Source organism: Artibeus jamaicensis, unplaced genomic scaffold, assembly GCF_021234435.1.
Source record: "Artibeus jamaicensis isolate MK-2021 breed Jamaican fruit bat unplaced genomic scaffold, CSHL_Jam_final scaffold_916, whole genome shotgun sequence".
Taxonomy (NCBI): domain Eukaryota; kingdom Metazoa; phylum Chordata; class Mammalia; order Chiroptera; family Phyllostomidae; genus Artibeus; species Artibeus jamaicensis.
In genome coordinates, this window is record NW_026522059.1 from 37,485,501 (window position 1) to 37,512,614 (window position 27,114).

At 37.5% G+C, this 27,114-nt stretch overlaps 1 protein-coding gene across 1 annotated transcript in view; it reads right to left on the reverse strand.

Moving 5' to 3' along the window:
* The window catches only part of PREX2 (phosphatidylinositol-3,4,5-trisphosphate dependent Rac exchange factor 2), a 226,910-nt gene that overhangs the window by 68,154 nt on the left and 131,642 nt on the right, over positions 1 to 27,114 (reverse strand). The window contains exons 26-33 of the mRNA XM_037148935.2: positions 24,389 to 24,568; positions 22,042 to 22,136; positions 21,193 to 21,275; positions 20,381 to 20,471; positions 19,618 to 19,746; positions 16,952 to 16,993; positions 9,290 to 9,507; positions 5,401 to 5,503 (exon numbers count right to left, since the gene is read on the reverse strand). Coding sequence (XP_037004830.2) covers positions 5,401 to 5,503; positions 9,290 to 9,507; positions 16,952 to 16,993; positions 19,618 to 19,746; positions 20,381 to 20,471; positions 21,193 to 21,275; positions 22,042 to 22,136; positions 24,389 to 24,568 — 941 coding nt within the window. The remainder of the gene's footprint in view (positions 1 to 5,400; positions 5,504 to 9,289; positions 9,508 to 16,951; positions 16,994 to 19,617; positions 19,747 to 20,380; positions 20,472 to 21,192; positions 21,276 to 22,041; positions 22,137 to 24,388; positions 24,569 to 27,114) is intronic.

The following is a 27,114-nucleotide window of genomic DNA, read 5'->3' on the forward strand; positions in this document are numbered from 1 at the left end:
AATTTACTTACTCAAAAAAAAAAAACAAACCCAGCTAATCTCAGAAGCTAAAATGCTGCAGGAGTATTTCACAGGGATATCATAAAACCTTTTCATTTTATGATAATTGCCATGATAAATAATTTCCACATATTAAAAAAGTAATGTAAAATCTTTCTTAAAAGCTAGAATAGTCACATTAACCAGTTTAAAAATAAGGCCAATATGTAGTGGACATTTAATATATGTTTATGTCTCAATATTTATTTCTAATATCATTGAAATAAAACTGTATAGAAGTGGAGTTCAAGGTTAAATACCATTAATAACAGATTCCAAACTACCTACTAAGTGTATGTAATTCTGCATATCAATAGAAGCATCATAATAACATCTACAAGTCTCTTTTATTCACATACTAATACTGCTTATTTTGCTTTGTTTCTTTTTTTAAGGGAGATGAAGGATCTTGATTTAGAAAAAGGAATAAATAAATTTCTCAGGCAAATATTTGGAAATTAACTACATTTAAATCATTGGGAAAAATTCTTTTTTTGTTTTCCTGATTCTAAAATGAAGAAAAAAGATACATGGACACCAAAGAAAATAAAGATTTATATTGCATATTTTAAATATTGGTATTTTCTAGCTCCCCTTTTAAACAATGTCTTTCATACATATTTTATTTTATTATATTTTTTAAAGATTTTATTTATTTATCTTTAGAGGGGAAGGGAAGGAGAGAGGGAGAGAAATACCAATGCGTGGTTGTCTCTCATGCGTCCCCTGCTGGGAACTGGCCTGCAACCCAGGCATGTGCCCTGACTGGAAATCGAACGTCTTTTGGTTCGCAGGCCCGTGCTCAATCCACTGAGCTACTCCAGCCAGGGCATCTTTCATATATATTTTAATTCCTTCTCCTTACTCTTTGGCACCCATGCAGCCTATCTCTGCATGAGCCAAATGAATAATGTTATTGAAAAAATATATAATGCAGTTGTGAGTTCCATATTATAGGCCTAACAAAGAACAAATAAAGATGATTTACTAGAAATTAAGAAACTGAAATGAAAATAACCATGTTATTGAATTTAAAATGAAGTAAAAAACTAAAAGTACTATGTAAAAGAATGGAAACCCATTTCTTTCAAAGTATTAAGTGTATCTGAAAAGTGTATAATAATGCGGAGTTGAAAATCACTGCCTTTTAGTTATAATTTATCAGCTGTGGAAAACAAAACTGATGATTAGGACTACGTAATGATTAAAAGCTCCAGAAACATGACTGCATAAGGGAAAGGTCTCTGGGTCTACCCTACAGAGAGATGCATCCTTGAGAGAAGTTTCAAAGGCGGGGCCCCATCATGGAACAGGCCAGTGAGTCTGAAAATAAGTCTTTGACTTGGAAGTAGTTAGTTCCCTGAATTGCATTTCCTCTACCCTGGACAGGGTTGGGTCTTTCCTATCCTTCAGGTTTCATCTTAAAAGCTACTTCTGCTGAGAGCCCTTCACTGGTGACATCTAAAAGGGCCACCTCACCCTTGTTCTTCATGCCTTACTTATTCCCTGTGTAGGATTTATCACATCCCTAATTGTCTTTGTTGTTGATTCCTCACTTGTGGTCTTCCACCTAGGCTATGAGATCTGTGAGGACAGGGACATGGTCTATCAAGGTCACCAAGGCACCCACAGCTCCAGGCCCGTTCGGATGGAGTGCAGGATCAAAAATATGCATTCCCAGAACAGTTCCTATCAAACTACCTTTATCACAATTGAAAAGGGGAAGGTCTGCTGTCATTATATTATTCTCCAAAAACATAAAGATTTTCTGCAAAATTTAATTAGATACAACCTAATAATTTAGTTCCTTTATTCTTCCTTCACCAGTCACATAGGAGGTGGGAAGTACCTTGTACTGTCCCTGTGCTGAAGTGGGTCAAATGGTCCATTTATTCCTTTGTACTTCTCACTGGTCTCTAAGCTTGATACCATCAGGGACATTGTTTCATGTAGTCATCATTATCTCCCCAGATCTGAGTTTAACACTCAGCATGTTGTATATACATAATAATTATTTCTTTTAAGAAAGTAAACTGTCTTCAGTACAGACGTTTGAATTCTACTTGCTTGGTATATTGTAATTCTTCAGAATCTCAGTGTTCTTTAGTACAAAAACAATGCTATGAGTAATGTTAAATATAGCTTTTTAAAAAGATTTTATTTATTCATTTTTAGAGAGAGGGAAAGAGAAGGAGAGAAATATCAATATGTGGTTGTCTCTCACATGCCTCCTACTGGGGACCTGGCCTGCAACCCAGGCATGTGCTCTGACTGGGAATCAAACTGGCTACCCTTTGGTTCACAGCCTGTGCTCAATCCACTGAGCTACACCAGCCAGGGCTTAAATATAGCTTTCTGAAAAGAATATGAAGTAGTAAATCAAGGAGAATGGATTAGAATATTTACTGACTACTACAGTGAGCCTTATATAATACTAGATACTTTCAAATATATTACTTTATTTAAGCCTCGCAAGCCTGTGAGTCAGGGGAAGCTAATGTTCTCATGTTTGTGGACAAGAATGGAACCAGGATCTGAACTAAGCTTTCCTGATTTCCAGGTCAATGTTCTCGTTCTCTATACCTTCCTGCCTCCACCCCTCTGCGCTCAGCCCTCTCAGAGGCATACAGCCAACTTGCTTCCATCACAGTGACACCAAGTAATGAATCAATCTCATTTCTCTGCTTCTACAGAAATTAAATCACATGCAATTAATGATAAAGCTCTAGTTTTCTTAACTCACAAAACTAAGATTTGATGATCCTTGAATACAGAATCATTCTCTTCTTGTGAAGAGAAGTGAAGTTACGCCTACATTTCATTAAGTAAATGAAAATGTATTCTATTTTATACAGGCCCACAGAAGACTACAAAATTTGTTCAAATAATATTATCCTTATCAAATAATCCCCTTTATCAGACAAATTATCCCTTGAATATAACCTCTATTCCTAATTTTTTAATCATGTTCTTCTCTCATCTATCAGTGAAGGTAAAACTTTAATAAAATTCTGTTCTCTTCCTTCATAATTTAATGCCTATGGAATCAACAACTTTTACCATCTCCACAGCCACCCTCAAGGTCAAGTCCCCATCCTCTTCCACCCAGGTCACTGCGGTAGCTATTTAGCTGCCCTGCTTTGGCCCCTGGTAATGGTCTGTTCAATGCAGTGGTCTGAGGCAGCCTTTAACAGGTAAGGCAGATCATGTCATTCCTCTGCTCAATGGCTTAATTAGAGAAGCAAAGCTCCTTCAATGGTCTGGCCTCCTCTTCCTTCTTATCTCCTATTCTTTTTCCCTCAGTCACTCCACACCAGCCCGGCAGGTCTCCTTGCTATTCTGAGAGCATGCCATAATGTTCCAATGACTCTGGGAGATCTCCTTCAAATGTCTGTGTGACTCACTCCCTTAACCCCTTCAGCTCTTTGCTCTCCTCCTATAAGGCTTCCCCCTCCTAGCTTGTTAGACATTTGCACCCTTTCATCAGCTCCTTCATTTTCATCCTCTGTTCTCTCCCATTTGCATTATACATTCATAGTATTATCTTCTAATGCATTATCAGGTTATCTCATTTGTCTTGCTTGTTACTCATATCTCCCCACCTGAATATCAGCTCCGTGAGAATTATCCATCTGTTTAGTTTACTGTTATCAACACCTAGACTAGTGCTTGGTTATAGTGGGCGTTCAAGGAAGTTTTGATGAATGAATGAATGATTTATCATTCTTCAATCAGATCATGTATTAAATGAATATTTATTGGGTCCCTATTTATTGTGCTAGACATTAAAAATGTGAAAATAAGTAAGAACTTTTCCCACCCCTGGAGAGGTTAATATATCTAGCATAATACACAAGGTCCCCACACTTATGCATAAGCAAGAAGCAGAAAAATAACAAACTGCTAAATATTTCTTGGACTCATACATAAATTTTAAACTTACTTCTGACAATGTTGGAATAGTAGATCAATGATAATGCAGAAACTAAAAGATAAAGAGACTAAACCCTACTTATAGCTATTTCTCCAAATGTATACTTCTAAATTACTATCTTTATTAGGTACAATGATGGCAAATTGCTAAATCAAAGGAATGCTTTTCAGTCCTTCAATTTATTAAGTAACTTCTTTGCAACATTACATACAAGGATGTTCCATTGAAGTTCTCTCCTTCCTTCTTCACACTAAGTTTGCTTCTACTTCTGCTTTCATGATCATAAAGCCCTTCTGCCTGTGCAATGCATGTACTTCACTGATATTTGTTCATTCATTTCCTTGAAAAAAAATACTGCCTTTTCTGTTCCAGGCACTCTCTTGGGTGCTAGAGATACAACAATGAATAAGATAGGAAAGGTTCTGCCGTCTTGGATATTGTCGGAGATAAATAAATGAATCAGGATACTTATTGTGATTATTTATACACATTAAAATGCTTGACATTCAGATGAAGTGATTTTCAATTTTCATTTTTAAACTAGCAAAAATACAGAAGATGTGTCTACTTCAAATTAAATTATAACTTTTACCAATTATTGTCAGATCAAATAATTATAATGCCTTTCTGAACTGGTTTAGATCGAAATCTTATACATCGTGAGCATAACATAGGGCTCTTCTGTTTCTTATTGGCCCTAAATACCTGTTTTCAGTGCCTGCTGACACATTCTCTAAGGAACAACTGAAAATGTTCAGTTGAGTATGCACTCAATTCAGGCAATTTTACTATATACTTAATAACTTGTTTTGGAATCTATGGGGTTTAGCCACACAGCCAAATATATTAGGGAAGTCATTTTATTTGTTTTATATCTTGATATAAAAGCAGTACAAAGGACACATATCCTGTGGTCTAATTCATATGAGACACTTAGCACAAGCAAATTCATAGAGACAGAGAGTTGAACGTAGGTTACCAGGGACCAGAGGAGAGGGGAATGGGAACTTAGAGCTTAATGAGTCTGGAGTTTCTGTTTGGGAGAGTGAAAAAAGTCATTGGAAATGGTTGTACAACATCACTGAATTTGACACTGAAAATTGGTTAAATGGTAAATTTTATGGTATATATGTTTTACTGCAATAACAAAAACAAAAAAGAAGGGAAGAAAATTTTGCTAGCACAAAATTTGATGCTCAGAAAGTTCTGGAGGCCAAACTAATACGTAAAAGTAAAAATTTAGAATTATCAGTAGATTTAAGTCACATATACCTTTCGCCCCCTCCAAATTGCTATTATTATTTTCCTTACACGTGATATTTTATATAAAACAATTTAAACTTCATATTACATATATTCACATAAAAGTATTACCATATGTTGTTGTTTTATGTCAAAGAAATTTTATAAAACATTTAATTACGTACTTGCAACCAGTGGTTCCTCTTCTGATGGTTTAAAGTAAAAAGAGACCTTTTCCAAATCAAATAGTGCGACCAGTGTATCTTCCAGCATGGCCTGTTCATCTGTCTAGAGAGAAAGAAAAACAAACAGTACATGATATTATAGGATTGCGTAGACCATAGCATAGCCGGCCTGGCCTGGCCTAGAGTACATGACGTCACCAGATCCAGACTAGGTGCACTTGTGTTTTATTCATATATAAACCAAATTATCAACACTTAACTAAAAGTTTACTGCCTTCAATCAAATTAATAAGTTTCTCAAAGTTATACATTTTGCTTATAGTTTTAAATTTTCATTTTCTCAATTGTCTAAATGGTTCTACACAACTTTTCAGTCTGTTTTGTAGCTAGAGTCTAATCATATTTATTTTGTTTACACTTATAAATATATCTGTACAAAAAAATGCCACTCGCTCTAAATGTCTATAATCTTATAACAGCTAAAAGGTGAAAAGGTTTTATTAAAAAGCCAAAAGAGATAATAGTCATCCTGTTTTATAATAACATAACCTATGCATTATTCATTTTGCAATTTATTGAAACTGTAATAAAGGCAATTTGCATGTGTGTGATGATTTTTCTTTCAAAGGGCTTAGCAATAAAATCATTGTCATCTCACTTGCCTTTTTGGGGCCTTACCCTAGAATCTTGTGAATATGAGATTTGATTTTTTTACAGCATGTTATTTTCCATCTTAGACAGGTAAGGTCAGGCATGGTAACAAGTTCACTGCATGTCTCAGCAATATCACCCACCTGATACGAAATTCTGGCCTTCCTGTGAGCAGTTTAGTACACTGTCTCGAGTCTTTTACTAATTTCCTCATGAAAGAATAATGAGCCTTATCATGTATAGCTTCTCTTTTAAAGGTGACATTTGTTTCCTTAAGAATGTCAATGATCCTTTATAATATTAACATGCTTTACACACATTTTTAAAAAGTTCCTCTACGTTTATAGCCATATTTTGGGGGCAGCATTAGTAGAGACTGCAGGAGAGATGGTAAAGAATTTTCATTGTGTGACAAAGAATCACTGAGAGGAAACCAGGAGGTTAAGAGAATTGTCGCCTTTAACCTTGGTGTGGTACTGAATACAGTGTATACAGGACAGGGAAAGTGCTGGATAAATGCTTATTAAAGTGCTCCTTCTTGAAGTCCTTTGAAGCAGCAGAAAAATGCCATGAACAGAACAGCAGGACAGAACTAAAGAATCAGCAATTTTCCAGAACAGGAACACACGCAGGAAGGAATGTCCCACAGGGGCTGGCCTCTGATTGCTTACATGCATGCCACAGTGCTCCAACTGACGGGACTGAAGCCACACCCTAGTGACCAGGACTGTGCCCACAGCGAAGGGACACACGGACCAGGAGAGCCTGCAGCTCCCCTCACAGGGCTAGGAGGTTTTTATGCTCTGGTTTGGCAGAAACACTATGGTTTCTTCAATTTTTTTCAACCTTTTTAAAATCAATTCTGTAATAAAACTAAGTGTTTTGAAAGGGCAACATAAATAAAATAGAGTTTTCTTGAGATCCAATTCACATACTATAAGATTTACCCATGTGAAGCATATAGCTCAGGGGTTTTGAGTATATTCACAGAGCTGTAGAACTATCACCACCATCGAGTTTTGGAATATTTTCACCACCCCAAAAAGAAGCTTAGTACCCATAAGCATTCACTCCCCACATTCCATCCCCCAATTCTTAGCTCTAGGTAACCACTGGCCTACTTTCTGTCTCTAAAATTTGCCTGTTTGGTGATTTACATAATCATGCAATCACAATGGTATGTGGTCTTTTGAAACTGGCTCATTTCATAATGTTTTCAACATTCATCCACGTTACAGCATGTATTGGTACTTCATTCCTTTTTACTGCTGAATAATAGTCTACTGTATGGATATACCACCACTTGTTTATCCACTTGTCATTTCATGAACATTTGGGTTGTTTCCACTTTTTAGCTATTATGCATACGCTTGCTACAAACATTTGTGTACAAGTTTTTGCGTAAATACAAAGTTTCCTTTTTCTTGGGTATTACCTTGGAGTAAAATTTCTGTGAGATATGAAAATTCTGTTCCAAAAGTGCTCCACCATTTTACTCCCATTGCCTCACTGACAATCGTGAGTAACTGTCTTTCTGGATTGTAGCCATCCATCCACATCACATGTGACACAGCATCTCACTGTAGTTCTGCGTTGCATTTCCCCTGTAACTAAGGATGCTGATCATCTCTTTTTCTGTCTCTTGGCAATTTTATATATTCTTTGTAGAGACAACCATTCAAATCCTTTGCCCGCTTTTTGAGTTGCTTTTTCATTGTTTAGTTTTTAAGAATTCATTATGTAACCTAGATATGTCACTTATCAGGCATATAAATTATAAATACATAAAATTTCAAATAAAATGAAGTTTAAAGTTAAAGTACCAGCACTTGATTAGACCATGGCAGTGTGAACATAAGACTCGGAATAGAAATAAAGCCTCATTCATTCAACACTTAACGCCTACTATGTGTTAGGAAGTGGGCTTCCTATGTTTCATAATTTGCATTTTTTTAGGCAATGGTATTAATTAATCTTTATTTTTAAACATTTTCAAAAGATCCTCACTTTAAAATTTTCATTAATTAAATTTTTTATTTGGTTGTATTAGCAGAGTCTTTTCAAAAGAATCTAATTGTTTCTCTGAAGTAGATGGAGGTAGGCTTCCTCACCATTCCGGAACCTTTTATGACCGTGCAGTACAGCAATTACCTCCCTATCTTCAATGTCACTGAAGAAAGTCCATAGTATGATGTATATACTCACATACATTTGTTTAAAATCTTTTTTTAAAGATTTCATTTATTTATTTTTAGAGGGGAAGGGAAGGAGAGAGGGAGAGAAACATCAATGTATGGTTGCCTTGCCTTTCGTGCGTCCTCTGCTGGGAACTGGCCTGCAGGGAACCAGCCTGCAACCCAGGCATGTGCCCTGACTGGGAATCAAACCGCGATTGTGTGGTTCGCAGGCCCATGCTCAATCCACTGAGCTACACCAGCCAGGGCCTCATTTGTTTAAAATCTTAAGCATGTTACTTACTAGCTTCATTTTCTGTGTACTTCAATAGATGTAGCATCTCATGTTCAAAAACATCCTTCCCTTTAACTAGCACCTTGTTTATATATAAAAGTTGAATATATTTGCCTTTAAACATCATGACAACTATCAGAACTACAGAAAGTACGTGTGAAAAATCTCTTAAGTTCACCACAGTATAATTTATCAAATATTTAGAGACGCTTTCTTCATACCCAATATAGAATGCTAACAGACATGGAATACTCAGTAACTAACACAACGTTCTTAGATTTAACAGGACAAACATGCTCACAAAGTAAAGAAAGGAATCACTTAACACATGCAGGTTTGAAACAGATTGTCAGACAGTATGACGTGCAAGTTGTCAGAGCTCTCTATCAAGAATATTCCAGAATATCAGCCTCAGTGGGAGGTGAGGTTCCATCACATGGCGTTTTTTCTGGACTGAAAATAAGGACCCGTAGCAGAAAGACTTTCATTCCTCTGATGACCTTTTCAGTCAAGAGCTTAGGGATGCAGGAATTAATAACAGATGGAGGCTTTCACAGCTGTTAGTAGTCACTGAGAAGAGATGAAAATCAGGAAAGAAAAAATTCCTCCTACATGCCTATAAAAACTCTATTTGCCCATGGAAAAAGATACTCTTTTAAAGTAGCTGAATGACCACTGACACAATCAGGAATAACCACTTTTATTTGGGAATACGCTACAACGGAAGTTTCAGTTGACACAGACAGTGGTGTGCACTGTGTCTCCTTACCAAGTTTGGTGACAGAAGTGACTGGAAGTGGAAAAGAATGCCCGCATTGGCGATCTGCTCCAGCCACCGCCTGCTGGCTTCCCACGTCTCCATCTCGTTCTCTCTGCTGTTGTCAAACATCTGGTTCAAGGCTGCCATGAGCTGCTCAGAGAAGGCGCAGACGGTGGCCACGAGACTCTGGCAGAAAACCACGTCTCTTCGGAGCTGTGGCTCACTGTCTGTGATTCAGAAGAACATCAAGACGGTTTTGAGAAATGTCATATGAATCACACCAAGCCATTAAGTGTTTATGCTCGCTGTTATTTCATCCTGTCACTAACCTTACACCATGTGAGAAATGTGAACTTGAACTCTTCGAAGGGGCACATACACTTTAGCAAAATAATTTTTTAGAAAATACTAAATAGCAAAAACTATGTAGACACATTAAAATAAATTGTCTTAATTGATATTGTGACTTTATTTTGTAATTACTAAATTGCTTTATAAAACCTGAGGGAAAAAAACTAAGGCTTTATTTATTTACATTTTTTCCCCTTGGGGTCCATAATTTGCATTTGTTGCATGAAACTTTCCTAAAGGAAACTCAAAGCTCAATTTTTCAGCTTGTACTGGCAAACAAAATAAGATGTTACCAATAATAAATTTTTTCTACTACACCTATTAAAATATTTATGTGAAATACACATGGGAAAAAAGTATCAATGTCCAAGTGTCAGTAAAAATCAGCAAATCTGTATCTCCTGAATTTGCTATTCCACTTGACAAGTTATAAATATGTCCATTTCCTAAACTCCTATATTGCTTTGAAATAAGTAATGCACTTACAGTTTTAGCACAAACTGATTTTTCCTAAGATCTTATTCTGCAGTTGACTGGAGTTATCACTGAACCACTCTGAAGCAATGTTTACCATGTGAGCTGCTGCTCCTGGGCCCCAGGTTTTTCAGAGGAAAGAGACTGTGCATCTGAGAGCCTGACCACAAAGGGTTAACTTCCTTGAGTGGTTGGACATGAACAAGCTACGTAAATAACATAATGCCAAGCTATGTGCTCTATACACTGAAAAATCCCATCTACTAGGAGAACAAAGGTAAACATAATCATATTCCCAAAAGCCTATTGAATATTTTGGGAGCTCAGAATCTTCTGAAATATCTTATTCATATTAGTGTATAACACAGTATAAATGCTGCCTTTATTCAGTGTTGAATTCATGCTTTATTGATAAAAAGGCATAATTTTAAGCTGTTTACCAAGAACACAGGACATTTGTTTTTAATGACCATTAAAGTCATGTGTACACATAATGTAAATTTAAAATATTTAATTTTATAATAAAATTTTCATTTATTAGGTTAAACTATAAGAATTTGCTATTTTTGTAGGTCAAAGTAGTTGAATATAGCAATTCCATATGGTTCAACTTATTAATTTAACCAACAACATGTGTTAGACATTTTCCTTAAGTAGTTATATACCATGGGCCCTGTTCTAATAGATGGAAAATAATATTTTATAAGTTACTATAAAATATCTAAAATGGGAAAGAACTCTGTCCAAGTCTCAGTTAAGTAAAATGCAAAACACTTATTTTTTGTGCATAATTTCTAATAGAATGTACACATTTAATAAATATTTATTGAATTAATAATGAAAACAATAAACTAGTAGAGCAACTCACAGACAAATGAATTAAGTGAAATGGAAATGTCTGACTTCATTCTCAGGCTTCTTGAAATGCTAGGATTTAGTTCCACTTAAAAGGCTACTTCAGACAGTGGTTAGCCCAAAAGTGCAGCTAGAGGGCTGAGGTTCAAGGCCAAGATTAAAGAAGAGGCAAAAACTACCCTATATCTTCCTTGAACATTGTTACTTTGCTTTTTAAAATTATTTTAATTATTTTTTAATTTACTGATTTGAGAGAGAGAAAAAAACATCAAATTATTTTTCCACTTATTTATGCATTCATTGGTTGCTTCTTGTGCCCTGACCAGGGATCGAACCCTCAACCTTGACTTATCTGGGTGGTGCTATAACCAAGTGAGTAACATGGTCAGGGCTGTTGCTTTGCTTTTGTGTTGTCCTATAATAAAGGAGAAAATCTGGGGCAACTGTAAAATATACTTCAATAGCTTTGGCAGGAGTATTCCGACCTATAACCTGAGAATAATTTCTTAATAAAAATCTGAATAGAAAGAAATCACTTATATGAACAGCAGAAAGCTAAGGCCTGGAGACGGGAGGATCTGGTTACACCGTGAGCTTTAGGACTTTACCACTACAACAATTAAAGAAGAAATTCTCAGAGTTCTTCTTCTTTTATCTTAATAAATACTTAGGTGTTTCTTCTACTCTCTGCTACTAAATTCTATATGCATTGTAAGCCAAATTAAAATGTTCATTTAGCCTCGCTACCAAATCAGAACTAATCACACACAAGTTTCATTTGTTCATCAACTCAAAATGTTAATGCTGGATGCCCCGCAGGAATTAACCAGCGCACCGACTACTGGGGGTACGCAGGAGTTCGAGTTGGGGCCTTGGCGCCTTTGCACCCAGTAGACTGAGGATGGACAAACAAGATGCCTTCAGTACACACTGTCATTGAAATGCTAAACCAATATATTTTCAAATAAAAAACACTTAATAAATACTTACTACTTCATGAGGTGATTTCCAATTGCCACCTTCCAGTTTTTAACAGAGTAAATGACTGGTTTGCGTAGACTTCAAAATGCACATCATATATTAAGAGCTTCTCAAGTGACTTTTGACGTTACTATCTCCCAGTGAGTAACAAGGGTAGAAAACTGAATAGTGGAAAGGGGTCTCTGTCTATATCCAACTCCTGTTTACAGCTTCTCAACACATCACTTCCAGCCATCCCAGACAACCAGCAACAATCTCCACAAGATATTTGTGAGAATATCATAAAACAATGCACCTGAAAGCAGCCAGGACAGTGGCTGTACAGACCTCTCTGGGTCACACCATACTGCTCGGCATTCCTCAGGCATGAACTACCCCTACAGCCCACACCTTTGTCCACAGGCCTCTGGATGCAGGCCCTGCTCTCCTCCCCACCCGCAAACTTTAACTCATTGGTCAAGATGATGGGGACCTCAAGAGTTAGAAAATTTTAGTTTTAGGTGATTGTTAATAAGCTTAATAGTTAATGCATGTAAAAAGCTATTGTTTCAGAAACTGAAGGTATGGCCCACCCTGACTCCAGGAGACTGCAAGCAAGTCAACCTTTGTGCTCCAGAAGAGACCATAAGCAACCAAGGTGGTATCTGAGCCGTGTGTTCCAGGGACAGACATCCCACCACCCAGGACACAGGATACAGATGAAGAAAATCACTCAGGACACGGGACACAGGACCCAGGTAGAAATCATCCAGGACACAGGACACAGGCAGGAAATCACTGGTCAGTGAATCTAAGGATGTTAGAGAACTGGACTGCAGCTTTTATCTGAGTAACCTCTTTCCTGAATTCCAAATCCCTTACCTACTTTTTCCTCCTTACAAAAAAAGGCTGGCTTGAAAGGAATGAAAGACGCTTTCAGGGTTGGTACATAACCTGCTGTCTTCTCAGATCGCTGGCCATCTGACCAAAGTGACCGTAAAGATTCCATCTTTGTCTTTGCTTTTTGGGTCTGGGGTGACAGGCAGCACCAACAGGGACTTTTCTGGTTCAGAGTCAACTGACTTGAGTGTCAGTAGGTATTGCAGGTGAAGTCTAATGGTAAGTACATGGCTTGGCTTTTTCTGACCCTGAGAGGCCTTTTTAAGATGAGGATTCCTCATGAAAAATTCCAGCAAAGCAAATGTAAAAGAGCCTATGTGGTTAATCACTATTCTTGCTGGACTTGTACAAATAACCAGGTCAAGTTTATTGACACTAGAGTTATTTTGCAAATAAGTACTAATTTGGCTATTTTGATAAAAATGAAGGTCATTTTAGAGAGAAAAAATGATTTAATAGAAATTATATTTTATGGATATTAGATTCTGGTGCTATTGTCTTCTGAGTTTCTTTTAAATTTTTTTCTACCTATAAACTGGACTGGGTCCTGAATTTTACTAGTTTTCTTAAATATCTGGCTGTAACCCTTCAAACTAACATTTTCTTTTTTTAAGATTTTATTTATTTATCTTTAGAGGGGAAGGGAAGGAGAGAGGGAGAGAAACATCAATGTATGGTTGCTTCTGGTGCATCCCCTGCTGGGGGAGGGCGGCTGGGAACTGGCCTGCAACCCACAAATGTGCCCTGACTGGGAATTGAACCTCGATTGTCTGGTTCACAGGCCCGCACTCAATCCACTGAGCTACACCAGCCAGGGCTCCAAACTAACATTTTCATTTTCCCATCCTTTGACCTGGATTGTTGAGAACCAAACCTGCCCTTTTCCAAGCCACGCAAGGCTAACGTGGGACAGCCTGACGCAGACCTCAGAGACCTAACAGCAGCTCATCTGCGGACACTCTTCACAGTCTGCATGCCTGCTGTAGAAACATCACCAGGGACATTGGAACTGCAGACCAGGAGAGTCGGTCAGTCACTGCCTGATCCCACTCCATCTGCAAATAATCTTGACCGCCTGCCTTTAGAACTCAAACAGCTGAGACTATAGTCTACTCCAATCATTAACCTTTGTTTTTCTTACATTTCCATAGAGATGCCTCATTAAATACATGATGCTTACGATAGGCTTAACTTTGGGAGCCCACCTGCATTACCACCTCCTGAAATGAGATACAAGTGTTTACACAATTGAACTTTCCTCAAGGCTAACATCCTTTAATGAGACACAGAACACTGTACCAACCCCAATTCAGGAAGGAACTGTGGGGTCCAGAATGAGTCGCCCTAAGATGTGTCTCTGAGCCATGCTGATTGTTTTGAGCTGAAGGCAACTATAGCAGGCAGAAACTCCAGATAAACTTCTTCCCCTTTATTTAACTACCTGGAACGTGAATAGGTGCCTGGCCTACAGGGCATATTTACTAAACATCTGTTCTCATCACCCTACAATGGCCCTGTGAAGCCACCCAGGTGCATTACCTCATCCCTAGTTCAGAATGTCTAATACACCTTAATCCCTCTTTCTGTCTCTGAATATCTCCTGCCAGTGGGATCTTTGAACATCTCATGTATGTATGTAGTGTTACCATACATATGCGTATTTTAAATTTGGTTATTTTCTCTTGATTAAAAAAAATCACCTAGGAACTTATTGATTATGGGTATCAGATATTAATCCTCAAATTAATTCCCCTCTCATGTACATTTCCAGCATTTTCCAGGCCTTTGGCCAATATTTCTCCCTTTCTGGTTAGTTTCCCCATGCATACAAATCTGTTCTACAGTTATTTCTATATATAAAGTTGTTTATAAAAATTTTTTTGTAAGTTATAAAGAATGACACATGGTTTTACCTTAAAAAAAACTGTGAACTATTAAAATATCATCTCCCCCTATAACATTTCCCCTCTCCTGGAAGTATTGTGCACTTCTGTCTGCCGCCAGGGCTGGGGCATCCCTGTACTAAATGGCTGGTGACCTATCCTGGTGAGAATTTGTTCCATGCTTGTGAACCCCAGGGGCCTCCAGCAAGAAGGCCAGGGGGTGTGGCATATAACATATAATGTGTGAATACCTTGGACTTTAGAGGCATATAATCTGCTTTTTTCTACCCCTTCCACCAATTTTAAACCATATAATCATAAGTATTAGATTCTTACATGTAAAATGGTGCATTCCTAATTTTTATATCTGTGATAACAATAAATGAGATACAAACATTTAGAGCATTTAGCACAGTGAAATTTTAGCGAAGTGAAGTGGGACAGTATTATTATAGTGATTCTTCTTTTCTCTGGCATCTAGCATGGGGCCCGGCAATGAGTGGGTGCTCCATTTCATTGCTGACTGGAGAGGGGCTACATGATAAATAAGGAAACCAAAATAAGCCAACTCCCAGCACAAACACATAGGTTTTTTCCTTTTATTTCTGCAGCTGTTTGAAACTCAGAAGTGTCCATCCTTTCCAATGCTACTCTCATTCTTCACTTTTATCTATAAGAACTGCAGCAAGAATCACAAGTGCTGCTTCTAGCTGCTAGCAGAAGAGAAGCAGAGGGCTGTATTCTTTTCTGACAGCTTGTTTACTTCTTTTGCAGAGTTAAGTATTCTCTTGTAACGGAAATACACTAAAAAGTTGATTTTTTAAAACGTATCAAATGATTCTATTTCATTTCAGCCTACATAAACTAATTTTCTACAAACATGTTTTAAAATATTAAGACTTCATTTACTCTCAACTGTTTTAAAAGGTCAAGTTCCACAATTATCTGGCTGGTCTAAAGAAAATTAGATGGTTTCTTGATATGCGAGCAATCCCAGTCATTCTTCTGAGATGGTACAGAGAAAATAAAGCAAAATAAACAAGAAACTAAAAGAGAAGATCAGAGAGAGGCAGGAGTAAAAGTGAGTTAAGAAATATATTTAGCAGTACAGTCTACTCTTTTCAAGTGAAAAGTGTAACTTCACAGCCAACAATATGGAGTAATTTGGTTCTGTTTCGATGCTATGCTATGTATAAGAGGGAACAAAGAGTGAGTGAAAAATGCAGAAAAAAGAAGAATTATGGCAAAAATAAAATTTAAATCAAAATAAGGATCTGTAAAAACGGCCATCTGAATATTAATGATAAAGTAATACATTCCAGGACCACTTCTGAAATTGGCACAAGTTTGAATTTCAAATCTTCCCCCTTTATTATTCATGTTCTCAGTAAAGCATCTGTTTGCCTAATCTCCTAGATGCTCAAAATATGTGCTGAATGAGCACCATGGACTAGTTATTACTATTAATCTGTCTGGTTTTTAATTTTTAATTATTTGATTTTTATTTATTATTAATCACCTGATTATTAATTTCTCCTCTTTTAAAACTGTGGAAAAATAGTATTTTATTATTACTAATAGCACAGATGAAATACATAAAAATTAGGTTCATTGGCTATGCGGTTATTAGTAGAACTTAAATGTAAAAAGTTTATGGTATTAATATTTATTCAAGAAGCAAAGCAAAAACATTTTAAAGGCAAAAACCAAATAACAAACAAAAAGGCCCTCTTGGTTAACTTAGCTTCTCCTTTCATTTATTTATAATTTAAATTTTCCAACTGTGGTAGATTGTAAAAGTGGTCACAACGCCCTCCCTTGCCTATATCCATGCCTTTAAAATATGATTTTGAGATGAGACTTCTCCTATTAAAAGCTCCATTTCCGCAGCCCTTGAATCAGAGCCCACCTACACCCTCGTTCGTGTCAAAAAGTTAGACACAGGTTCTCATTATGTCCCATTTGCACAATTAACTTTATCAAACCTGCTCCCCTTCTCTTTTTAGATTATATTCTATATAAATGCTTATGTGTATCTTTATGCTTTTCCTGGTAATTGTAGATGAGTACACATTTTTGTGTTTTTATCAAAACTAAAGTTTTTTTTCTAACTTTGCAGGAGTCTAGAGAAGGTAGGGATCATATTTCCATCTATTTTGATGAAGGCATTGCCTAGATATCTATCATAAGACTTTCTAAGGTGTGGTTCACAATAATTTTAAATAGCAAAAATAATGAAAAATATTACCTGAATATTCAAGAAGTGCCAGAAGTATTCTACACTTCACCTCTGCAGAGGAAAAAAAAAATCACTTAGCCATTCAGTCTTTTTCTGCTGCATTTTAACTGTACTTTAATAAAAAACTAGCACAATCTCATTACATGAGGTAATAAAAGTCCTGTTTGCTTGAAATACTATTCTTTCCTATTTGCCTATATAAATTTTACACATTCTTAAAGACCTTAAAATGCCTCCTAGGTCTGAAATTTGTGAGCCTATGAAACATTACTCAGATCCTGCTAACTCTGTAGGTCTTCTTTAACTGCTACAGCTTACATGGTATTTATTCTCTAAATATTTACCATTGTCATAGTCTTGATCAATGAAGTACCAAACAGTATTTTTCTTAGTTATTTAAACTTTTAAAGATCATGTAAATAGTAAATACAACTATATACATTATATTATGTATTATGTATTATGTATTATAATTATAGTCTATATGTAATTATATAGATTATTTTTATAGAAAATGTAGAATATGTATAGTCCTCCTTGCCTATCTGTAAGTCAAGATACTGTCCTAAAAGACAGAAAACTACTAAATGTTCCCAAATACTCATCTTCCCAGCCCATCTCCAAACTGGGTCAATCACAAATGTTTCTAAGTGATGCGAATCAACTTTATACTCATTACTATGTGTCTAATGAGTTATGCGTCCATTTACTTCCAATTGGCAAAGTTTACTTGCAATAGATAAATATAAAAACCTGCAGAGTTCTTTACATGCCCAAGATTATGGGAAATAACAAAGGTTAGCGTGCATCCTATTCTACATAAGTTCACAATAATCAGAGCAACAAAATTTACCAACAAGAAATTCAGAAAATACCTGAAAGCATTAAATTTTACATGCGAAGCTGCAAAAACAAAGGATTCAGAGGTCTAATTTTCTTAAGCCTCTCAGCCTTTGCAAAACTATAATTATCATTTTTGCTACTCATTATTTTGGGGAGTTTTTAAATGTGATCTTATAATGTGTCTCAAGTAAGCATTATATTTAGCTATAAAATAAAACATAGCCAAGGAATCTGGCTGTCAAGAACAAAACAATCCATCACACAATAGAATTACTGTGATTTATTTGGAGTTTTTTGCATCTGCACAAACTCCTCTACTGATCTCTTCTAAGCAATACCTAAGCTGTTACATTTGAGTACATTTCTAGGCAGGAGACTTAGCAATCACAGAAAAAAAGGCCTCCAAAAATGAAGAAACTGAGGCCCAAAGTGGTTAAGTGACAGGCTCTGTTGCGTTTAAGAGCTGCTTTTTACCAACATTGTTAAAGAAAACCACAGACTCAAAATGGGGTCACATGCTAAATCTCGTGATTCCCAACCTAGGTTTAATACCTGACTTAATCGCTGTTTCAACCTTTCCTGGAAATATAACCATAATCCCCCTGCAGTTCCTTTTCCTCCAGAAGAAGATGTTCTGGTCTCTTCTTTTGTTAATAGCTCCCTTGCCCCACACCTCTTCTTACATAGACTTTCCACCTTACACACCCCCTCAGAGTACCCTTGTGGACTCAAGATGAGATGCTACAAGATTCACAAATCCCTTAATAAATCCGATTAGGTCTTCAAAATTACTTGGTTGAGTTTTGCTTATTCACAGCATTAAAAAACCCAATATATAAAGCTCTCTAATTTACCCTAAAATAATGGTAATGACTGGGGTTATACTGTAATCTTGCTGAATAGCATGGACCATATCCAGCTATGTACACATGACTGTAGAATAAAAATTTAAGCACAAGCTTAATACTTATTCATTTCACAGGTTCCATGGCCTTAGCACTCTTAACATTTTGAGTGAAATAATGCTTTGCTGTGAGGGACTATCCTGTACATTGTAGAAGGTTCAGTAGTACCCCTGGGCTCTACCCACTAGATGCCAAGAGTATAAGCACAGTTGTGACAATGAAAATGTGTCTCTAACCACTGGCCAAAAATATTGGGAAGAAAATCACTAAATTAGACATTCAAAAAAAATTAAACAAATTTCTCATTTCATCTTTTTCACTACAACCGTGTTGGCAAGTCTCAGAATTTTCTACTTATAACTCCAGTCTTAACCACACCATCATAGTTATTGAAATTGTCTCGAAGTTCTATCTCTAATTACAGGTTTACCAACTACAGGGTATTGAAGAAATACTGCCATGGTGGGTGACACCACCACCAACTCAGACAAGCAATTCTGAAAAAGAAACTTAAAAACAAACGATGCAATCTGTGTCATTTGGTTGATTCTCACGCAGATGCACAACCAACTTTTTAGACTTTCTGTAAAATTTAGCGTCACAGCTTTTGTGAATCCTTGAGAAATTTTTCTGTTGTTTCATATTGTAAAATATGAAACTCTCTCTGTGTTCCATTTGTCGTAAGTATGCACACTTATTTTAATCACTTATTCTCCACGATATCAATTATTTAGATCCTCAGAGCACAAGGTTCTACAATCTTATTCCTTCTTTCTGTCTTCCTCCATCGTACTTTATAGTCCTTTTATTTTCCTTTTAACATGAAACACTGAAAAAGCAATCAGAGCCTTCCTGAACTTTTGGTTTTAATGGGTTTTTAAGTGACAACTGCGGACATCATGAGATGTTCTTTGCTTTTATCCTGACCTTCAACAAATTTTCTGAGGTTCTGAGCAAGATTCCGGACGCTGCTGGGAAGATTCCAAGGATCTTGCTTGATGTGAAGCCTTAACCTTTTTGGACAACTCAGCTTTGGTTCCATTTCCTGCTGAAATTCTAAATAAACACACAAAAAAAGTCTCTTAACTCTCAACTATTTACCAATTAGCAAGACTATAACCTTCAGAATCTTCTTGTTTTCTTTGCTATTGCCCTAAATAATCATCATTGTGGTAATTTCTTTAGCTACACCATAAGTGGAAAATGTGTTAAAGCCAGAAAGCCAAACCTTAATATTATTTTCTTATACATGTTTAAACAAAGGAGCAATTTTAGAAGAAAAACTACCCTTTAAACACCCTGAACTAGACCTTGGAACTTGCAGCTCTAGGTCCTGTTCTGTTTGCCCTCCCACATTCCCAGCCCCCCTCGCCCACCCCGAGATATGAGCAAGTAAGCACCACGCTTGATTTCAGCCTCAGCAACTCACTACTTACATGTCTTCAATAAATTTATTTTTAATTCAGTCTGGCCCCGATAGGCATGAAACATTTTAACATTCATAGAAGCCTAAAAGGTCTTATACTGAGTTCTTCCTTATTGTCAAAAATTATCAAAAAAAGAAGTAGTACGAAGTGAGTTATGAAGCATGAGCCACAACTTTTCTTCTTGTCCTATAATCTTGTTCCACAGGTACGTTGTCTACCACTTTTTCCCCAACTGTTTCTAACAGTTATTTTTTAAACTTTACCCTGTAATCCTCGGCCTGGGGTAAGGTGCTTGGTTTGCTCAAAGGCTCTCACCACAGCTCGCCCTTTTAGAAGATTGGTAATCGAATCCACCTAAGAAAATAGTAGAGATTCTATGAGTGACATATTCCCGTAATGTAACATATTTTTCCAAGGGCAAATCTTGTAACATGTGTTTTTCTTAAATATGATTATTTTGAAATCCCATTAATTCTTTATGAAATCCACCTTTAAACAAAGTATTGGAATAAATTCACCTGATAACATTTGCAACATTTCTTCCTATCCTACTATATATTTATACAAAATACAAATTCATGTCACAAAAGAAGTAAATGTTCTAGAGTTCTTAAAAAAGCTAAAATTTATCAAAATTATTTTCAAAGTAGTAAAAAATTGTACACTATAAATTCTGGTAATGGATATCAATTTTTTAAGAGTATAAAATAGCAACATGAGCCCTGAGACAATCTTGTGCTTTTGAAATTAAAAAAAAAAATTGAACAAGAAATGTCATAAAAGATTCTGAAAACCCATACAGAAACAAACAATAAAAAGAATAACTCTTGTGTGTATAACTCTTTATAGTTTTCCCAGGACTGTAAAATACTTGACATTACAATAATCCTTTGGGTTATTGTAGTCTGAAGGAATAGTTATTCCCATTTTAAATTGTGGAAATTGAGATATACTGGTGGAGGAACAGATTGGGGCTTTTTTATTCTCATTCCAAGCTCTTTTCAACTGTATCTGAAAAAGAGATTCCTGGCATTTTGACCTACAGAGAAAACACCCATGACTGTCCCAGTCTCACCTGGCTGAAAAGATGCTCAAGGCAACTATGTATCTTGTCCTGTCTTTCATGTGAAATGCGAACACTTAGTGGAAGTTCATCACCTAGATGGAAAAAAATCATTACTCTTACATTTAACATTCTAATTGATTTTAATATAAATAAAAATTTTAAATGGAAACAAAAGCTCTTATTCCATACATTAGTTCAGAAAATGAATTCTAAAAGATTTCATAGCTGTGAGGGTATCAGCTTACTGATCCTTGGAAAGTGAGGTAACAGCAGGCCACACAGAAAGAATACTGCACTGTGTAAAATTCTTTCAAATGGCACATTTTTCTAATGGCTGAGATAAATTACAGATTTAAAAATGAAAATCTATCCTAATTGGCTGAAAAGTTTTGTTTGCAACACAAACAAAACAAGATATTCAGGAGGCATGTATATCAGCCAGTGCTTTCCTCACCTGTGTCCGGGCCACTTCAGGAGCACCTACTTCCAGTGCTTCAGGTGTCACCGAGTCCTTAGTTGCAAAGCCCTTCCCACCTCCATGCCCAACCAACGATCCTAATGCTTAGGAAAGCCCGCCTCCTGTGTACCTGTCATCCTTCACAGTTTCACAGAAAGATCATACGACACATATTAAGATAATTTAAAAATTAGTTGTTTCCTTCATCTCTTTTTAACTCTCTGCTTATAATGGGACTGGGAAATGGGCTTTATCAAGCGTGTAACACTGAAACACAACATGTACCATCACCAGGGATGACTGATGAAGCTGAACACACATTAAGATCAAACAAGTCAGTCCTTGAAGAGGACCTGCAATTGGACCAGCACCAAAAGCACCAATGCCTTCTCCAAACGCACCTGAGTCCATGTCATCGCTGTGAAAATACGAGCTGCACTGGCTGCTGCAAATGCTTGTGAAGGAGGCGATGGAATTCCTGTTGCTGTTGCAGTCGCTGAAAAGGAGTTAGTTACATCTATTTTAAGGTTGCATTTGCCACACTTGCCCTGTGATTTTCTCTGAGAGAAACTTACTATGCTGGAACTATATTTATTAATGTTTTGTAGAAAGTGATGAAAAAGAGAAACTTGTCTCACAGTTAATCTTTTTTAAAAAATATATTTAAAATTCAATCACATTTCAAATTTTCTTGTCATATAACCTAATCTGAAATGAATTTTTAAAATGCATAGTTATAAAAGTTTTAAAAATAGGTACAAAACTAGGAGTCAAACCAAACTTATAATTCTTCACAATCTCTTTTCCAGTATATGCCTGTAATTAATTTGTTCATAGAAACAAATAAAATCCTGTTTTATGATCTCTGCCTTTCCATTCTTCCTGGCAGCTTGAAGTATAGCCTCGCAATGGCACTCGGGGCGCCCTGAGCGGGACCAGGGCCTTCTTGCCACCCCAGAGCTCAGCCCAGGACGCAGACCTGTTCACGCGCGGCACTGCTGAGTGCCGCAGGGAAGGTCTAAATGCTTGTGAGTGAGTGTGGCTATCCTACCAATATCTGAAATAGTGCAGGAGACTAAATATTTTTTCCTCTCACAAAAAATAAAAATGAGTTATTTAACTTTTAAATTTCATGGAAAATATTTATTTGTGCCAACAGAGAGACTGTGATGGTGGTTTTAATTACCTGATAACTAGAATTTGAGGTGAGAAAGTATTTTTAGACAAGTAATCTCCCTCTGGAGAAAAACCACAGGTTCCTACTAAAGAGTATACATCCTTAGAAGCTAAAAGTAAATGAAATGGTAAAAGTGGTCAATCTGTGTGACACATTATTAAATCTCTGGAAATAATTAACTCCTATGTGTGTGTTAAAATCCCTTCCATATAGAAATTGGGATAGTAGAGGATTAAGAAAGACCACATGGTTTCTTAGGTAACTTAGGTAAGTACTGTGGGCCTCAGCTTCCTGATCTGTAGAATGGAGTTAATATCAGAATTGGCCACATACGACTGTGGTGAGAATTACATGAGATCATCCTGTCCCTCCATGTGTCTTGTAAAAATATGTTTTTAATAGCATGCACTAAACATCTCTGATGTGAATAACTTTGATTGAATAGTAATTACTTAGTATCTTTTCATTGTGAAACACTGAATAATAAATAAGAGTGAATAGCACTTTAGTTAATGTCAATAAAATGACAGATGCTGAGGCTGAACACATAGCGTAGATGGTGAGTTACAACAGTCCTCAGTGACATTTCAGGTGACACAAAGATTTAAAGGAGAAAAAGCTGTCTCAGTTAAGAAAGTTCACTGGAGGGGCCATCCTTTGAGAATCTGGTAGAGAGATGACAGATTCTGGATGCTGTACGGTGTGACGGGTTGAAATGTGTCCTCCCAAGATTTGTTTGTTGAAGTCTAACACTCAGAACCCCATCATGGGACCATATTTGGAGTGAGGGTCATTAGAGAGGTAATCAAGTTACAATGAGGTCATTGAGATGGGCCCTAATCCAGTATGACTGGTGGCCTTCTAAGGAGAGAAACTTTAGACACAGAGACATGCTTGAAAGGGCAAAGATGTGACGAGCCAAAGGGAGAGGCCTGGCCCGGAGTCCTCCCTGGAGCCCTCCCTGGAGCCAACCCTGCTGACACCTCGATTCCAGACTTCTAGCACCAGAACCGTGGAGGACAAATAAATAAATTTCTGTCGTTTAAGCCACCCTGTGCTTGGTACTTTGTTACATCAGCTCTACCCAAATTATACAGAAGGCGTGCAAGGGCAGAAAAAAAATACACAAAGCTGGTCATGGAGGGGAGCCAGTGACAGTCATCCAATTAGCTTGGAATATAAAATAAAAGATGAAAGGGGAGAAGCAAGACAAAAGGAACTACCTGACTGTCCAATAATCAGAAACAGATATCGTGGACAAGGCTCATATAGGCACAACTTGATTATTTGCCATAGATGTTGCACAAACCAAAAATAACAAGTTTCCCAAGTTAGGTCCACACAGCTGGAGAACAAAATGCTTTCTCAAAATTACTCCGATTATAAAAAGGAAGCATTTGAAAGGTTACGCTGTCTCACTACACTTTGTTTGGGATTGGTCAGAGCTAGCAGTTATTTTGTGAGCAGGACACAAAAACAACACTCAAACTGTTTTTTCAAGACCTGTGTGGAAAACACAGAATCACACTTGGCTTCGTGGGTGAAAGGCATTTAGGGAACTAACGAGTTACCTGTACGAGTCTCTGTTGCTGATGGTGTCATGGCCTGAATCTTCCTGCTCGTCTCCTGCCACATTGAAACAGACTCGCTTGCTGTTCCTTTCCCCCTTCTCGTTGTCACTGTCTGGCGGTGCTGTGCCCTCAGACGTCTTACGTTCCAATTTAGGAGAATACGTGATCGAAGACAGAAGGCTGCAGTGTGATATAAAAGAAAAAGTGCATGTCTTACCAACTGGCTGCTTACTTGTTGATACGACAGGCTTACAGATATGTCTAGAGTGCATCTGTGTTTCACACGAAGTAAATATACTACCTCATAAAAAAACCTGTCCTACAAAGTTTACTTTTTCCTCTCAGAATAAGTAATGGAAACAGCACACAATTTAGACTAGAACGCTGTGTTCGAATCCTGGTTCTCTGATTTATTAGCTTTGTTCTCAAAGCGACACGATGACGGACTGTTGGACATGTGTGAGATGGGAATAACAACAACCCACAGGACTGCGGTGAGGATAAAACAAGAGTGCCGCATTTCCTGCTACATTCTGGAGTCACTCCACTCCTGGCCACTATCTACTATCACCACCATATGAGGATACTTGGGAAACTTTACATGGCTATCCAAATGTCAAAATAAACACTAAATGTGCTTTAATACCCACCCAGACGGGTCTCAGCCGTCTCCCAGGCTTTCTCCGTTTGTCGGTTCTGTCTCTCAGCTCAGACTAACAGGAGTCCTGGCCCCTGTCACCCTAAAACACTAATCAGAGCCACAGATGAGGTGATGGTAGGAAGCCAGAGGGGATTCCTTCCACAGCCTCTGCAGGCAGCCTGGACGAAGTGTCACAAGTCTGCCCCAGTGAGGGGCTCTTCCAACTTGGCTCACGGCTAAAATGTCACCTTCGGATGCTGAACTGGTGTAAAACTCGATTTTCGACTTCGAGGAGCACTGATTCCAACCCCCTAGTCATGAATGTTTGGCTGGAAAAGGTTTCTGTTAGAACTAACTCAAAATTATGCAAAACCGGAATCGGTCTTTACTATCCACCAAGATGCCATAAAACTTCAATTAAATCACATCTGAAAAAGGGGCCTGCTCATGGCTTTTCCAAGGAACCATTGCCTTCTCTTTTACAAAAGAGCAACGATGTTTGTTCTGACCGACCGCACAGGCACAAACCGTGACACCCATTTTCCCACGGCAATGTCCTGTTCGTTTCATTTCAAGACCAGGAAAAATGTCTTAAATCTCTTGTCAGTATGTTCCATAATGTCAAACCCAATGCTGTGCATTGAGCAAAGACTTGTTATGTGGTTTTTACTAATTAATTAACTAGACACCTTTATCGTAGTGTGCATGGGTCTCAATTCTGTGGCTACCAAGTTTACAAAACAAATGAAAGCCCTGCCTTCTTAGAACTTAAACTCCTGGGAAGAAACAAACAATGAACAATTAAACTGTCTAGTCAGCACATCAGACAGTGACAAACATGAAGGAGATAAACCAAGACAAGAAGGAAGCCAGGTCCACATCTTCCAACCGTGTACGGTCTCCCTGGGATAGGGCACCAGACCGACACTTGGTAGTTTGTGGGCTTTAGAAAACTGGGACAACCAGGAAGCTGTGGTCCATGGCTCAGGGCTCTGTGAGGCTATATATTATTTTAAACACAGTTTTTGTATTTGGAAGGATACTTTTATGTCTTGTAAAGCAGACTGAATATGCATTCACTCCCTTCATCCAAAAGAATGAAGCAGGAGACTAGCTCCAGTTACCCAAGCTCCACGCTGCACGGACAGATAAACCCTGAATACCAGAGTTTGCAGGAGTTCTCGTTCCAAAAGGAGTCCGCTGGGTTCTGTGTATCTTTTAAATGAGGAGCCGTGGGGTAAGCATAAATATTTCTTTCCAAGTCATATGAAATGTATTCATATTTGCTTTTCATTTGAAATAGCTGCACTCATGCCCACACTGACCCTGTGGGAACAAGTGTTACACTAACAAATGTTTGGAAAACAGTATTTGACACCACATTTTTCCATAAAATTTCTAGGTTCTTGAAAGCAGTAAGAAGGCATAAAACTTAGCATGTGTGTATGCAGAAACACCTTCCTTTACTTTTGCTCATATATAATATTAAGCTACCTACTGTAGGTCCATTAATTCTGAATTAAAATCCTGAGCAGCCTGCCATTCCAAGTCAATCTTTTCCTGATGCCCTTGATTAACAGAGTTTTGTATTTTGCATATCATAGATAACATCTGATGTTAGCTAGGCTGAGTACTTAACAGACATTAATTCATCCAATCCCTAAAACCACCTTATGAAGCTGGTACCATTGTTACTATTTTTATTCTCATTTTAAATTTGGGATACATATATCCCTTGTATACATACACTTTCCAAAGTCAGCAGAACACCCTCTGCCTTCATGTCACTGGGACACTTCACGGGGAGGAAGGTGGTCACTAACGCTGTCCCCCACATCCCAGCTCCCCTGGGTGGCTTCCCTGACCCCTATGAGGATGGGAATGACCATGGGACTTGCTTTTATTGTGAGCAGAGGTGACATGGGTCCTTTCCAGGTCACCTTTATGCCAGTGTGGTCTGCCTCAGACCACAAGTGACAAGCAGCTGCCGTGACAAGCAGAGGCAGCCCCGTGACGAGGGCTGAGAGCCACTCAGGGAGGGCGGTCACTGTGGAGCAGAGACCCTGCAACCCAGGTGGGTGTGGAG